The following is a 16,878-nucleotide window of genomic DNA, read 5'->3' on the forward strand; positions in this document are numbered from 1 at the left end:
GTATGTATGTGTGTTTGACTCTCGAAAGGTCATGATCCTCAAAATGGTGTTCCCCAAATGCACACACACACAGGTCGAATACCATCATCGGTTCTGCCGAACGAACCAACTAAATGTCATCTAATCAAATCTTATCAAACTTTCATCAAATGTAAATCACTCTCCTGGGAAGGGTTTTGTCCCGGAATAGGATTACACCGTCGATAAATATAATTCAATTTTCATTCTAACCCGCTCCGGGTTGAAAGCATAAAAAACGACGGATAACGGGTGTTGCTCGGATACTCGACGGAAGCTAATGCTGGAAAGATCATTACGCTGGGATCCGCCATTGCTTACGTACGGGTCCGCTGCAGCCGGAAAAGATCAATCAGGTTCGATTGAATTCGGCACAATCAGCGCTAAATCTATGAGCATAATTACGACCAGCTTTGGTCGGAATAGGATGTGATTTATCAACTTCACAGTGTAATCACATTGGAATAATATAATACGTAATATGCACATGCTTCCACCATCAAGTGAGAGTCTTCAATTGTAGGTTATTTGTGAAGGCATTTTATATTTAAATTCTACCCATGCGATATCCTTTCCAATGCCATTTTCCGTACAAAAAAATCAATAAACAAACAAGGTTCGTCCAAATGTCAACAAACCAAACAGCCAGTTAATCATTACCATTCTGCCCAATACACATCACCCAACAGACCTCTGCAAACAATGTCTGGGAAATTTTCGCAGCCCCAAAACACAGTAGCTGTGACACCCAAAAAAGGGACATCTTTTGAAGGCAAATGCTCAGCAGATCATTTCCACACCACACTGCTTGTCCCCCAGCACCTGCAAGAACAAAAACCATTTCAACCGCAATCACAAATCAACAGCAGCAGTTCACCAAGCAGCACAAGGAAAAAATGGCGGCAGAAGAGAAGAAGAAAACGATTTACGGTGCCTTTGCCCTTCCTTGAGTGGCCGCAAATTTTCTGCATGAATGCGAAAATTCATCTTTACACTACATTTGCGTCTTCACTTATCATCTTACAGTCAGTCGGGCGTGCCGGAAAGCCCGGTTACCCGAATGGAAACAAAACTTGAAGACCCGTGTCCTGATGAACGATGCGCCCCAAACGAACGGTCTTGCCGAACGCAGCGCCCGCACGGTACAAGACGAGCTTTGCGTTGCTGAGTGCGGGCTTGAAAAGAAAATGGTTGCAAGGTGAAAATGTTCTTCCTTCCGACACGGCCTACTACAGGAAGCGGAGACAGTTGGTAAGCTTTGCGCAAAGTGGCCTCAAAATACTTTGCTTAAAAGTATGGAAAATGTAGCGAAAGTGAAAGCGCTCAGCACTGGGGGAGGGCGTTTTGGCGAAAAAAAATAATAGCGACGAGCGAAATGAGCTATAAGGGCTTCAAAATGGGCCATGAAATTGTTCTGCTAACCGTTTGCCGCTTATCAGCTGACGACAAATGGCCACTCATTCCGTTCGGTCGTATGGAAAAAAAATGGCATCTAACCTTCGTATGGTAATCTAACCTTCTTGAAGGCGCCCCGAGTGAGTAGAGGTGATCCTAAATGTTTGCAGCCTCGTTCTGGCAACAGTATTACTACTATTCGCATTAACATACTCTAGTAAGAAAGTCAAATAGTAAACAAAATGGCATAATAATCGATTTTCCCCACAATAAGACTTCAATAAACCTCCTGTTTTCCTCAAAAAAAAGAAGAATCTGCAATTACTTTAGAGTGCTTTTTGCAGTAACAGAGTAATAAGATTCGCATCTTGGCTTTATCCATCCACAAAACTTGTTACTACTATTCTGTATTACCAACGAAGCAAACGGAGCGCCTTTGGGTTTTGATAAAATCACACTTCCAGCGAAAGTATTTCTATTCCAGCTACTGTCCATTAGTTTCGGTGCAATCATCGGCCACAGTTGGACAAAGAACGTGTCTCTAGGCGATCTGTGGAACAAAACACCGAAAAGCGGGGTACCAAGCACCGAGTTGCAATGCTAAGTGCAACTTCAGTTTTACTTTATTTGTCTTTCGCTTGGCACTTTAATAAAAGCGCACCCAACAGGGTACAGGGTAAAACAGAAAGCCATTGTGGATTTGGCAGAAAAAAAATTGTGCAAAAAGCGCTCTCGGTAGTCGGAATCCCTGGCAACGCCGCAATGTCAGCATTTAGCACTGGCAAAAGGTTCCTCCTCAGCACCCAGAAAGCCCGTTCACCTGGACATTTAAAATGAGCCAAGCGTACACAACGGTGCAACGGTGTGGAAAGTGAGCTTGAGCAGCGTTTGATCATTTCTTCCTTTTTTTTCTCTCTTACGAGTTGCAATGCGAAAAAAGCGTTTCTGTGCATTTAATTGTTATGCGCTGATGTAAAAGCCATTGCAAGTGCCAAAAGGTGCTCCCTTTCTCTCTCTTGTTCTTTCTCCTTCCCACTCTCTCTCTCTCTATCTCTATTGCTAAATGGCTGGGGTGCAAAATGTGGAATGTCAATCTCTTCCAAAAACCAACCGCAGGAATCATTTCTACAGTGCTCGGTGTGGTTCTGCGGTTTGCGTTCCGTTTTTTTCTCTCTCTCCTTTTCACCCCAGTACCCGTCATTTGATCCGCATCGGAGCGAGGGTTTTTGTGCCCACGTTTGGATTATAATTCTGTAAAATATGCCCTTGCAGCAGTATTTTGCTATTTAGCAGTCGGGACCGTAGATTATCGCCACTGCTGACAATGAGGTATGCGTCGTTATGAATTCACTGACGTTTCTGTAACGATTGCATTCATCGTGGTTCATTGCGGATGAACAAACAGGAGTATTATAGTTTAAACATGGAGCCTAAAATCAACTATTTTGTCTGGGATAGTTGAAGAGCGTTTATATCTATACATAGTTACACATGCAATTAAGAAGCTAATGAAATCGTTACGTTAGCAGAAAAATTGAATAGAAGACATACACCTATACGACCATGATACACTGGTCACAGAAGAATAGTGTGCTATTGTGTGATTAAATAAGCTAAAACTGATGTTTCTTTTTAACAACTAGACTCGTTTGTAAATAGCAGAAAGAAGGCATAGTGAATTATACTTCATAGAGCTATGTCCGTAATTATTGATGCCACATTTATCCACAACCACAAAGTGCGAGTGACCTTACTATCAAATTGAAGGAGACATGCAATATCTTAAGTAATTGAGTTGATCTGAATATTACAGTAAACTAGGATAAAAATAATTGGAGGCCATTATCCTGCCAATCCCTACGTTCTATTTATGTTTTATACCTTTTTACTCCTTTTTCATGCCAATTGTCCCAGATAAACCAAGGCATCCAATAATAAACAAATGAATTAAACTGGGTCTTTATTTTAGTAAAAGAAGTTGTTATTCCGATCAAATGATATCTAAACTATTTAATCTACACGATCCACGCGATTTTTTATTTTTAAAATTATTGATTTTCTTCTGTTTTTACTCCGCAACTGCAAGTATATAAGTTCCTTGACTTCATTTAGTCTGTAATTCAGCAGTCAGTCCCGCATAACGATACGGTTAGATAGAATAGATATTGAACTCCTGTCATATACTCCTGTCATTGTCCCATTACTAGAAGACCTCAGTCAGTTTGCTCATTAACTGATGCCTCTAAGCAAAATATAAGCTCAAATCTAGATTATATTTTCATTTCAACTTCATACTAATAAGCCACTTCTAAATCTTTCCGAGAGCTGTTGGTAACCTTTCACACCGGTGTTGATGCAAGCTAATCGCTCCAAGTAAATGCAAGCGTTTCGCCATTAATATCGTACCGCATCTCAACCGAGGTATAATATTTACATTAACCGTCTAAAATTGGAACATGGCAAATAGAATGTAAACTCCGGGGAAAATTAGAACGCTAAAAAAACCTGACACTAGAAAGGCTCGTATCTGCCATACCGTGCCTTGGCTAGCTTCCGGCCATTTGTTCCAACTCTTTACTATTACTATTGGATGCACTAAGCTTAACCAGTTTCTCGACATTGCCTTGGTGCTCGTCTACGTGCATCGTGCCCAGGAACGGGCGCAGAAAAACCCCCTGACAGCGCACCAAGATGCTGTACCAATTTAAATGCCTTCACTGTTTGCTTGGCCTATTTTAAGCGGCAATTTCTAGCTACCAACACACACATACAGCTTTCCCTGCCACAAATTTCCACACATGCACACTTCTTCACAGTCGCTCCTTGCTGTCCGCGGTGGAATCTGCTGATTTGCTTCTGTGAATCCCTTCACCGCTTTTGTGGCAGGGCCGGGAGATTTTTTTTTGCTTTTCGTTGCTGCTCCATTTTTCTTCTGCAACTCTCCCGGCACACAAGGACGATATTTGGGGAGTATCGCTCGTGCTTCCTTCGCTGTCTTGTTTAGTCTACCTTTGGGGTAGAACGATAAACGTTATCGTTCGCGCAGAGCAACATCTCCGGCGTTGGCGAACGAACCCGAACCAGTGCCCACGGGCGATGAGAACGGCCTGAGAAAGCTTTCCTGTTAGTGCTACTTAAGCGTAGCTTAGCGCATTTGGTCGTTGCCTTGCTCACGCGATTCTCAACCTTCACGCCCAACTTTTCCTGGTGCACCAGGTGGACTGTGCATCGGTCGGTGCCCAGCTTCGTACGGCCTTGGTACGGCTTACGGAATAAACAAAAGCAAACGCTCGGGCAAACGAGCCAACCGTCGAAAAAGAAAGAACCACTTGACGAGCGTTTCGCCCCAGTGCCGTAGCCATGCAAAAGCGGGACCGTAGTGGGCCTGGGAAAAACCCCGTTGAGCTGGACTGTTGATTTTTGGTCGTTTCGGGAAAAACGGTTCCGTTTCGTTTGTTGCGAAAGTGGAAAGCGCCATCGATAGGGAAGCACAGTCTCGAGGAGTGTTTTTAATCCTGAATAGGGGGTTTGTTCTTTTCTGTGTGCACTGCACTTTGCTTTGTTGAAATATGGGCTCCACAAGCATTGATCATATCTTCAAAGGGACTGCAATACAAATTTTACAGTTTTCCGTACATCAAAACTACGGATATTAAATTGCTGCTTTGTTTTTCGCTGGGTTCAGCATGAGTTCCATAACTTCATTATCGCTGTCCAAAATAATGCTCTTCAACATAGTCAATTTCGCAGCACGTTTTTTCTACTGCTCCTGTAATTCACTACTCTCGATGCAAATCACAACCATTGCATTTAAATCATTGCTGCTGAAATAAGCTACCGAAATCGGGACAGTATATAATTTCTCTGGACTATCCATCGCCACTGGAATCAACTGGCACAGGCACGTTCTCATCGAGCCTGATAGATGGGACAGACGGATGGGTGGAGCAGTGAGGGCACCCCCTCGCGCCAGATTGGGGGCACTTCCAAACCACAGCCGGTAATGAAAACAAATGGGATTTAATTTTAAATGAGAGAGCAAAATAAATTACATCCCTTTTTGCACTTACACATTTTTTTGCTCCCGCACACATACACAACCCAGAGCCCAATGGCCTAGGTGCTGGAAGTGGCAGTAAAGTGCCGTAAAAATCTGCATCCCATCCTGGCTCACCGAACTGGACCTACTACGAAGAATTCGCATACACACACACACACCCACACACATACAGAACAACTTCTTCGCCCAAGTGGTCTAGTGGTGCTTTCCATCCATCATGCTTCTCTCTGTGTGTGTACTTTTTTTGTTTCCTGATAGTAGTTGGGCCGGATGAAATCCTTGCCGTGCGGATGTTTTGGTTTCAGGCTTAAGTGAAATTCTGACCACTCGAAAAGTGCAACTCTACAAGCACTATTCAGGGCAATCATGTGCTCCCTGCCCCAACCAGTCTCGGGAACTCATCCCCGATAAGGCTTGTTTGAATGTTGAACAGCAGCAGTGTAACGGGGAGGCACTATCTGTCCAGGGTATTTATGATTGTTGCCCGTTGTCCATACAACACCATGCGTCCAGGGTGACCAAAAACCCCGTAGACAGAGGTCAGAACGAGATCACCAAAGAGCAGGACACATCGTTCGGTGGGATGGATAGAATCCGGCTTAGAGTCGTGGTGGTGAATCCCTCCAGCAAAGCTACTGTGCCCAGGTGTTGGTTTAAACGAGCCACACACCACACACACACACACAAGCTGTGACACGTCTCAAGCGCCGAGAACCAGTAGAACCGAAAGCTGTTTAGAGTTGTGCTTCCCTGTTACTCACCAATATCTCACAAGTTCTGCCTGAACGGTACGCTACCGTATGCGTTAAACGCTGGAATCCAAATTCGCGTAAGATTCCAAGTCACTGAGGGGAACGGAAAATTGTGTGAACCACACTGTTTTACGACAAACTCTGACCGGGGTTGGCCCATTTATCTTCACGGCACACCTCACCGTACTCTACATGCCGGAACGGTTGAATAGTGTGATAACCTTACGCTCTCAAGAACTCAACCCCCTCCCAAACCAAGGCCATCCGGTTCGGTGGAAAAGATTTTACCGAGCAATTTTCTCTAACCGTTCTCCCTTTTTACCGGATGCGGATGCGAGCGGACACAAAAACGAAGGATTTATTTATTGAATATAATGAAGCAAATATAAACTTCCGTCCTTCTGCAGCTTTACGCTCTTGGCCAGGGAAAGCCAGGGAACCCTACCTGTGCTACCGGTTCGTTCCAGTTTGCTGGAGCCGGAGCAGGAACAAGCATCTCATTCCTTCGGCCGGCTAACCACCGTTCGCTCTGTTTATTTCCATATCCTGAAGGATCTGTTTCCGGTAGTTGCCTACCTCAGATACGCGCATGAACGTGTGTCTGTATATGTAGCTCCGATATCGCCAACCCAACAGAACGAACAAACCAAGCACTCAACTCGTCTCCATTTTGAAATAGTTCTGCAACTTTGCCTACGGGAGGACAGCTACACCTACATTCGTACTAACGCTGACACATTCATACCCACGCACACACACACACACACATACGTGCACGACGTTTGATTTCTTGCCTTTCGACTTTCAAAGGTCGAAGGAAAGAGATTTTATGCCACTTTGGAATCGGAGCTAAATTAAGGGAGCATGCCAAACGGCGGTCGGTGCGGTCGGTTCTTAAGGAAAAGTTCTCTTCCTTCCTTGCACTGACAGCACTGGAACACGCACATACCCACACAAAACGCGCACGAACACATGTGAGCTCCGACCGACTGGAACGCATTCAAAGTGAAAGGAAAACATATTCAAATTTGTTCAACTTTTGCTAGCTGTGCCCATATGGGTGTGTGTGTGTGTGTGGCCATGAAGGGTAAGCTTTTCGGGCAAGCTTTTTATGTCACTTTCAGCGCTGGTGAGTCTTGAAACGGTTTTTCCCTTTGGCCTGTTTCGCTTTGGCCTGCTGCTGCTGCTGCTGCTGCTGAATCACATTTTACGGCAAATGTGAGCACGCTGGAAGACATTTCGGTGGAAAAGGATGCAATGGAAAGCCTTTCAAGTTTTGCTTTCAGCTTTAGCTCATTTTTCTTCGGCTACATGGAACCTACCGAACCCGGTTGCGCAGCAGCACTCTCTGTGCCCATTCCACCGATGGCCCCCGGGGCCATGAACGGGGTTTTCTGTGTGAGTAACATTAATTCCATACCTTAAAAAGGGTTCAACATTTCGAGAATCGAGCTACGGGTACTGGTCAGATTGGGGGCGAATGGATGAAGCGAACGGGAAGATCTGTGCGCGTGCGTGTGTATCGGTGTGAGCAGATCGTATCGTTTTCTTTTATGATTCTCATGTTTGCTTACCATATTTGAATGCGTATGAGCCACATCTAAATGCACTGGCATGAAATGCGAGCTGGAAAACTTCACATCCTACACACGATGAATAAACACGGGTTTTGCAGAACTGGTGTCCTAACGTTCCATGAACAATTCACTGCCTCGTGCATCTCCATTGCCCCCGATTCTGTGTGTGCGTTGTTTTGCTTTTTTCATTGTTGATTTGGGTTTTCAGCTTTGCCTAAACGCAACTCAACACAAAAAAATGTTCTTCAATGCTTTAAAAATGTGAATATCCTGAAGAATCTATTTGATTACGTAGAAAAAAAATCTCATCTTCTTGCTGACGAGCCTACTCTACTGTACCGCTATTAGTGAACAAATATTTTCTACACTCTACACATATCCTACAGCTCCATCGACTTCCAATCGGATTAATACAGTCAAACCAAATCAGCGCTGCATTTAATTCGCTTCTATTCCTCCACACTCGCTCACTATCAAAGATGCTGCCACGGTTGTGCCTCGCCTTTCCAACACGATTGACCTACTTTTCTGCCCCACCAAAACCGACCTATCTGACATGTACGGTGGAGTAGTTGACTCGTGCAGCATTCGAATCTTTTGTCGACAAAGCACAAAGCACCGTGGAAGATGTCGACTACGGCTAGGTTTTGTCTTTTCCAACCATCATCGGCAAACATCATCAACTCTCAACACGCTGCGCGCGGCGCAATCGTTGAAACCATCAAGATAAATAGTATCATGCAAGGGACGGAACAACAGCAACGCCAACTTCAAGGCACAAGAAAAATTACTATCAGGCATCAAGAAAGGCGCCTAGCAAATGGAGTTCCATCCTGTCCCCCCGCCAAACTGTCTTCACCGGGCAAGCGATACGGGAGAGGAATCTGGGGGGCAGGGGTTTCTTCTTCTCCGGTGCTCTCGGGAGAAATTGTGACGTAAAGATCTTCATCGGTTTTAACTCGTCCCGGCCGGCATTTCTCCGTCCAGAGGGTAGGTTTGATACCCTAGAGGGAAGCGTAAAACCGATAAACGAGCACTGATTAAATAATCGATAGCTTTTCATCTCTATTTGTCTTGTGCCGATGCTACTTTTGTTCGTTTTACATCTCATTTCAAGGTTCGGTGGTACGATGGCGGAAGGGAGTGAACATTTTCGAAAGGCTGCTGTCTTCATTTGCTTTGGTTTTCTGCGAAAACTCACCGCCACAGTAAATTGCTGCAAATATATCTAATTTTTTAACTTTAAGTAATTGTCTAGCCGGTTGCCTGAAAGAAAAACTACAGTTCTTTTATTTCTGTTACACTCCGAGAACGTCCACAATGTTGCCTCGAAACGTCTGACTGAGCATTGCAGCTCAAATCGTTTCTAGCGTGCCTCCATAATGTATTTTCTTTTACCAGACCGTGTAGCGCCCGATATCTCCTTCGTTCTTTTCGGATTGCTTCAGCTCATGTAAAGACGTCATGTTTTGCAGTTGTTCTGTTGCGTTAGGTTTTGTTTCGGTTTTTCATCCAAACGTCACTGTCCCAGCGCGGGAATTAATCGTCCCTTGCTCGAACATCACAATCTAAGCAGCAGACCGTGAACCGCTTTTTTTTGCTCCCAACGTAAGAGCAAACGAACAACAATTTCAGTCGACATTCTCGCGGACACACACATACACATACGGTGAACAAATAATACAAGCTGGTCAGGCGAAAACTTCGGCCACAGATTTCCTTGGAGAATTGTTTTGGGATCGTTCATTTTTGCCCAACATGTAAGCTCCGTGTTAGGCATCTACCGTTGGAGCGAGTTTTTCCCCGCCGTTTTCGGTCGTCTGTGTCGTTACCCACTGAAATCTACTGCCAGGGAGCTTTCACTCTCCCATTGCCGTGCGCTGAGAGCACGCCGCAGCGCTGTGTGTAATAAGCTGGGCAAAGTAGCCCGAACCGAGGAGAAATTAATTCAATCAAATATTAAACAGAGAGGATGTTTAAATTAATTGGATCTGTCAATTCTTATCAGCGCAAACAGCGGTCCCTTTCAACCACACGCTCAAGGGCAGTGAGGCTGCCAAGAAGCGGCACCGCACAGTAATAATAAGAAGCTATCTTATGGACGCCGGAATAACCACACAACAACAACAGCAGCAATAGCAGGAAAAAAGCCCCACCAACACACAGACGAACGAAAGCGAGGACACACGACCATACAGATAAGCCGACCACAGGCGACCTGGTCCTTGGATGCTTATAAATATTCAAAGCGCTGCCGAAAAGGGAATACGAACGCGCAGACAAGATGCGCCACGGGCATGGGCAGCATTCGCACACCGTTCACCGCCGGTAATTGTCGTTCATAAGCAGCAGCACCACAGCGCCAACAATTTCGGCGCACAATAAATGCATTATGTCGGACATTAAGCGTTATGTTACAACTGCAAGCCCAACCATTACCAACCGTCGCAAATGAGCTGGTACTTGGTGCTGGTGGATGGTGTTGTTGTGCCAAAGTTTTCAAAGACGACAGTTTAGCAACATTTGTGAAATTATAATTAAAATAAGGACGGGGACGTGCGAACCGAACGGGAGAACCAACGACCAGGGGGGCGTCGGATTGTGTGTGAGTGGCTCGTGTTTTCGAAATGGTTTCCACGACAAAAAATGAGGAGACAGCTACAGCACAGCCACGGCTGAATAAATTATGCCTCTTACAATGTTTACATTTCCATAATTTATTCTTCCACGATAAATTGATTAACGCAGCGTATAACTGGATAACAGTCAGTCGAGTTTTGTACAATACGATTTGAGTTTGTGTGATCGTTCCCAATAGGGCCGTGGTGAGGATGGCATAACATGCTTTTCCATATTCTGTTAGCGTTTGGGGTTTAAATTTCAAACATTCCTAGAAGCTTAAAAATTGTGAAACCAGATGGTGTAACCGAGAAGCGGGATAACGTACGGAGATTGACATTCATCCTTCAAATGCAAAAGTATCTCCTTTAATTGATCGACTCATTTTTAAATACCTAAGAAACTTAACTAGTTGAAACGTTGTTCGGCCTAATTACCAATTTCAATTTTCCGTTTTGATGTTTGTATAAATATTTCATCAATACATTGTCCATCCACCATATCAATCAGGTCTCGCGTCAATCGTGTCTTTGTCTTCAGGGACCTAGGCCTTTGACTGGTCGCAGGTCTCACCTATACCATCGATGGCCAAAACGCATGGAGTGTTGAAACGATTTACTTGTGATTTCTCTGGTTGCCTTTATGTCTCTAGACTGTGTTCTGTTTGCTAGTTCAATGTTCAAAATATTTGTTGTGTTGGTTGTTTGGCTTGCAGTCCCTAGAAATTCTTCGGCCCATAGTCAAATCCTTTGGAGTTAGGATAAGTTTCCAGTAATGAATAATATTGTTAAGATTTGACATAGATAAGCAAAAAAAAGCATATGCTTAAAGGAAGTTTAAGAATAATTGATATTGATGGATACGCTTACTCAACAGTCAAACACTTTAAATAAAAATTAAACTATTTTTTTAATGCTATCAGAAATTCAAAAAACTTATATTTATTTTAAGTTTAACCCTATCCACAATAAAAAAAACTTTTGCTTGAAATAATTCAAACGATCAACTAAAAGGATCCGGAGCAAGAAGAATGATGTCACAAAAATCATCAACCCAGTATAGTGTGATTCGCATTGCCTAAATCACGGGGCAGGAAGCAAAAACAAATGAGCTTGTCGATCTGACACAATCCACCATACTATCGGCCCATCCGGGCACTGTTTGTCCTTCCGTTGGCTTTTATCTACACATCAAACAGCCACACACACACACACACACACACACACACACACACACACACACACACACACACACACACACACACACACACACACACACACACACACACACACACACACACACACACACACACACACACACACACACACACACATACATACACTTCCTTATCGTCCCGTCACCGAACCAACCGAACAAACCGTACGGATTCCAGACGAAGATAAACTTCATTAATCAACGCGCGTAAATAAGTGCACCATCGGTTCTGTTCTATCGCGAAATAAGAAACAAACAATGTTTTTTCGGGGGCAAATTCAACCGAGTCCGAGTAAACAGAGGTTGTGAAGGGTGGTATGTCAGTGGGATGGCTGCGAAAAATGAGCATGATTGCTGAAAAATTTTCTCTCCATTTAGCAACCATAAAGACAGGGCGTCTACCCCAAAACTGGCGGGTGAATCATGAACAGAAACAGGGATGAAATCGAATCGAATTACGCCCGAGTTCGTCCGATCAGGCTGAAACGTTTCGGGTGTGGTGGGGAGGAACACGGAATGCGAAAAGTTGACTATAAATTATTTAATCTTCATTCATCTCGAAAATGAATGCCACCAGATTAAGGGAAATTAGTTTGTTTTATTTTAAACACCCTGCTCAAACCCCAGTTCGGGAAGGTCTCGCGATTCTATCTAATGGGTGACACTTTGAGTTGATGTTGTCATGAATCGAACTCTAGTCTCTAGAACTCTAGAAGTCTCTTTGGATGAATAGTTTTCATTTTGTCTTTTCTCCGTCGTTTTCATCAAACCTTCTTGGTGGGTTTATGCCGCAGTCGGGGATGAAAAACGTTCGTGAACTTTCAGCGTCGTCATTCTTCCGAGCTTTTGCACCATTCTGCGGTGGCTGGTAAATTTGTTAACCAATAAAGCGACCATTGCTTCCACGCAACCATCCCTTCTTCATCTCTTCTGTTTGGCTTCCGTGATGCCGGTTCCGATAGCTAATGCTACATTATCCTTTCTCAAACTCGAACCCTCCCAAGGCCCAGTTTATACCGGCTGGTTTCCCACCGGATTTCGGCGCGATTAATCTTACAGCCACCTTCCTTCGGCTTTTCTAGGTCATCGTATAGAGCTGTTGGAGGGTTAGATGAAACCTCAGCACATTCAATTTTCTTTACCCCAAAACGACCCCTCCGGTTTTTGCTCCTTCACCCAGGGACTACTTTTAACTCTTTGACGACCGGATGCCGTTTCTGCAAATGAGTTTTTGCCGACAAATATTGTACTATCGATCGATTTCCTGTGCAATGACTATGGTGGCTCACCACCAAAAAACAACAAGCATCAACATTCAGATTAAAATAAGCAGTGCGCTTGTACGCGCTGACTGGCTCACCTGTACAAACACATTGTGGGCCTTGGGAATTTTCCCAACTGTCCCCGTGCCCCATCAACCCATCCCTACTCTTCCGCTACTACCACGCTAGGGTGATTGATTTTTAATTAGATTAATGATGCCTCCATTCATTGTGGTGTACAAAAGCCGGGAACAAACGGCACCCGTGACGCCGACGGAGAGATTATTTTCGATCAAGTGATTTCAATCACGAGATTTCTGCCCACCGCCAGCATGTCACGCGCCCGTCACGCTCTGTCACGGATGGGGAAGGGTGGTTGTGCAGATTTTAAGTGGCAATCGGCAATGTACAACCACACCAACAACACCGACCACCCCAGCGCACAGTTTTAGCTTAGGGAAGGTGAGAAAAATGCTTTGAATTCGCTAATGAGCCGCACCACACCGTCGCGCTTAGCCTAGCGCCAACCGCACCTGCCAACCGTGTGGACCGATTGTGCTGCAAATCGATCAAACGGATGAGCAACAACCGGAAAGTTTTGATCACGACGGCGCGCAACTATGGGACACTAATTAGCTTAAATTGATATGCACGCACGGCCCCACCATGAATGATTATTCTAATCATGGGCTTTCGCAAAAAGCCAAACCCGATTTTGGGGAGCGCGTCAAAGAAAAAGCAATCGTCGGGAAATCATTCTATAATGTGACATTTTGTGCCCGTAAATGGGGATTCCCACCCCGCCCGGTGGTTTCGTGAGCTGTGGTTCATTTTCATAATAATTTTTCGCAGGCCGGTGATTGATTTTGGCTTGCGCCGGGCAGCACGCATCCGGCATTATTTTCTAACTTGGGTATTTAAATGTATGCATGCGACCTAAATTTCATTCGGAGGTGGAAAATGCTTATTCTCGAGCCGGAGGGATTTGCCGATAAATTTTTTGAGAAGCGAAGATAATTTTAGTTCAATAATTGCGCCTGGAAATGTGATTAATGTTAGATTGAAATCGGGGTGAAAATAATTACGCAAGCGAAGAAAAATATTCTACGTTATGATGAAGAAAAATTAATAATGACGCACTCCAAAATTTCTGTATTATATACTAAGAATACTAGTTTTCAAGTCCTTATAAGACCTTAAAAAATAATAAGCTCACAATCACCCTGATGAATCAATTGCTTCGCTAACAGTGAAACAAGCGTTACATTACCTTACACATTACCCGTAAAAACAAAACAAAAATAACTCACGCTCAGCATTGCATCAATTACACGCGTTACACGCATTGTCACTGTCAGCCAGCGACGCAACGTCCGAATGCCGGCCCAAATTCACTTATGGCTGCGTAATGAAGATCGATTCCCTGCGAAACGATGATCATTTCCACCGAAACAGAATAAGCGCAATATGGTAACGATTATTCGCCCGCTCTCGGTGCCGTATTTACATTTTCCATCATCATTATCATCGTTTTAAGCAGGAATTATTTAAAATGGATGAAATCAATCCCTTTTTGATGCAGAAACGCATTAAGCTTACCAATACCAGCCGTAAACACCTGCTGGCGAATGTGTATGATTAAGCTGCTCCCACCATAAAACCAGCCCCCTCCTCCAGTCACCCTTGCCCCCTTCCCGCCACCAGCAGAAGGGTGGGGGCAGAGGGATTGATTCGGTTGCGTTCAAAATTCGTTCAGTTGTAAAGTGCATTTTAATCAACAGCGCGAACCAGCTCAACCAATTGAAATCGAAATAAATTGAAAATGATTCCACATCCAATGCCTGGCAACTCGAACACCCACCTCGAATGCCGAGAATTCAAAAACAGACAAAAACACGTGTGAAGAAATTAAAACAAAAAAAACATAGCGTACCATTCCCTGGCGCGCATTCACTGCTCGATCGCTGCAAAATATTTCTCCCGGCTGCATCGCTGCATCGCGAAATTGAATTACATCGCTTACAGCGCCCGAGTCAACGACGCTATCGATCAAATGTTTTGCTGCCTGCGAGTGCGTTCATTTGGCTAAATTAATTTTGCCCAAAATTTTCATCCCACCCCCTTTGGCGAGTGCCAGACACAGAGAGCAAGAGTGAGCAATGGTGTAATGGATTTGTGCCGGATGTGGGCTCAGCTCACTCATTTAAAGCTCACCGGGTGGAAGTCCTCGGTAAGCCGGAAATATTCGATCGGAGTTCGGGGAGGGGGACAGTGATAGCGGAACCGAGGTTAAGTGATTGCATTTTACATCCCAAACCCACCGGTCCCTCACTCCCCTGCCGCCTTCGATCAGCCCAGACACCAGGCAAAGTGCATTTGGCAGCCGACCAAAACAACTTGCCCGCTGGATGTTCTGCTGCCTGACAAAATTCGCTCTCCGGCACCATAAATCAGCAAATTACGCGTTTGGCAGTGTTTGGGTTACGGTTGTTCGCCGACCCGAGGCATGTAAAGCTTTTTACACGGAAGCAAATTCGATTTATCTGCGAAAGCTGTTTCAGAAAATGCGGTGGAAACAGGTTTTGCATGAGCAATTCTTCTTTTTTACTGAAGTTTTTGACACTATTCCACAAAGCTATTTGTTTAAAATATTGGTAACATTAATGGCGGCTCTTTTGTTCTTTCGATTCATTCACTTCTAAAAACTATTTCAGAAATCTATGTAATTTTTGAAGCTACGAAACAAAATAAAATTTTTGTTAATTTGCTTCTTAGGTGATGATTTGCCGAAGGTTTTCGCTTAAGAGCGCGGCCGTACAATTTATGTTCCTAAATCCTCATCCTACATATCCTTCGTTGCTTCGAAGCTAATCGGCCCCGGTTTATGCTCACGGGTTGAGCGACTAATTTAGGCTAAGCCTAAGGCTGTTTGGCAGGTGGCGCATAACACCACATATTCTTTCATTGGAAGAGATTTCAACTATGTATTCACCAAAAAGTTTACATAATTAACCTTGCCTTCCTTGTTTTGCCTTTCTCTCCTCCACAGTCAATGCAGCACAACGAGAAACGATACCGAAGCAGCAGCATACCACATCAACGAAAGACAACAGCAACCAAGGACAGCCGAATTTGCTAGCCGGCAGCAGCAGCAGTAGTAGCGGCAGCAGTAGTAGCAGTAGTAGTAGTAGCGTAAGCAGTAGTTCTAGTGTAAGCAGCAGCACAAGCACCAGTGCTGGCAGTAGCAGCAGTAGCAGCATAAGCACCACCAGCAGCAGCAGCAGCAGCAGCAACAGTGCTGCCGGTAGCGCATCCGTCGGTGGTAGTAGCAGCAGCAGGCCAACCCACGCAGAAACGACGGCCCTGCCGACGGAACAGTCCCGCGTTGGGCCGTACTTTGACGTGGCCGCCTCCAAGAACGTTACAGCGTTGCTCGGCAAAACTGCGTATCTCAACTGTCGGGTTAAAAATCTCGGCAACAAGACGGTAAGTACGAACCATCCGAGGCGCATCAAGTTGTCTTTCGTGTTCACTTTGATTTAATTAAATTCACACCGGCACAAAACTGTACCGACTGTACGTTGCAGCTGCAAGGGATTTTGACTGGCCCTGTGCAACATTTGGTGAGGCTTACTGGGAAATTTTTGGTTAAGATCCTTCCTCCCATCCAGGTTTGCTGATGGTAGAAGATTTTTGCTTGCAAAACATTGCACAAAAAAGGTCTTCTCGTGCAGATGGGCTTCAAAGTAACGGAAGCAGCTTGCCGTTTCTTTATGCAACTACGAACAGTCGGTACATTGTTCCCAATTCTTTGGAATCGGTAAAAAAAAACCCCTACAGGGAAGCCCTCAAATCTCACCCCCTCAGGTATGTCTGTTTGCTTGAACGTTTCACCATTTTTTGAGTCAAACAAAACCCATCGATGGTTAGAAGTGGAAAGCATTCAGTGAGCCTCTGTCAGGCCATCTTTGATCACTGAT

At 44.6% G+C, this 16,878-nt stretch overlaps 1 protein-coding gene across 10 annotated transcripts in view; it reads left to right on the forward strand.

Moving 5' to 3' along the window:
• LOC118504520 (papilin-like) overlaps positions 1 to 16,878 on the forward strand; it is a 200,992-nt gene that overhangs the window by 152,553 nt on the left and 31,561 nt on the right. For all 10 annotated transcript variants that reach the window (XM_036039062.1, XM_036039052.1, XM_036039053.1 and 7 more), the window contains one exon: positions 15,948 to 16,384. In XM_036039062.1, coding sequence (XP_035894955.1) covers positions 15,948 to 16,384 — 437 coding nt within the window. The remainder of the gene's footprint in view (positions 1 to 15,947; positions 16,385 to 16,878) is intronic.

Source organism: Anopheles stephensi, chromosome 2, assembly GCF_013141755.1.
Source record: "Anopheles stephensi strain Indian chromosome 2, UCI_ANSTEP_V1.0, whole genome shotgun sequence".
Classification (NCBI taxonomy): domain Eukaryota; kingdom Metazoa; phylum Arthropoda; class Insecta; order Diptera; family Culicidae; genus Anopheles; species Anopheles stephensi.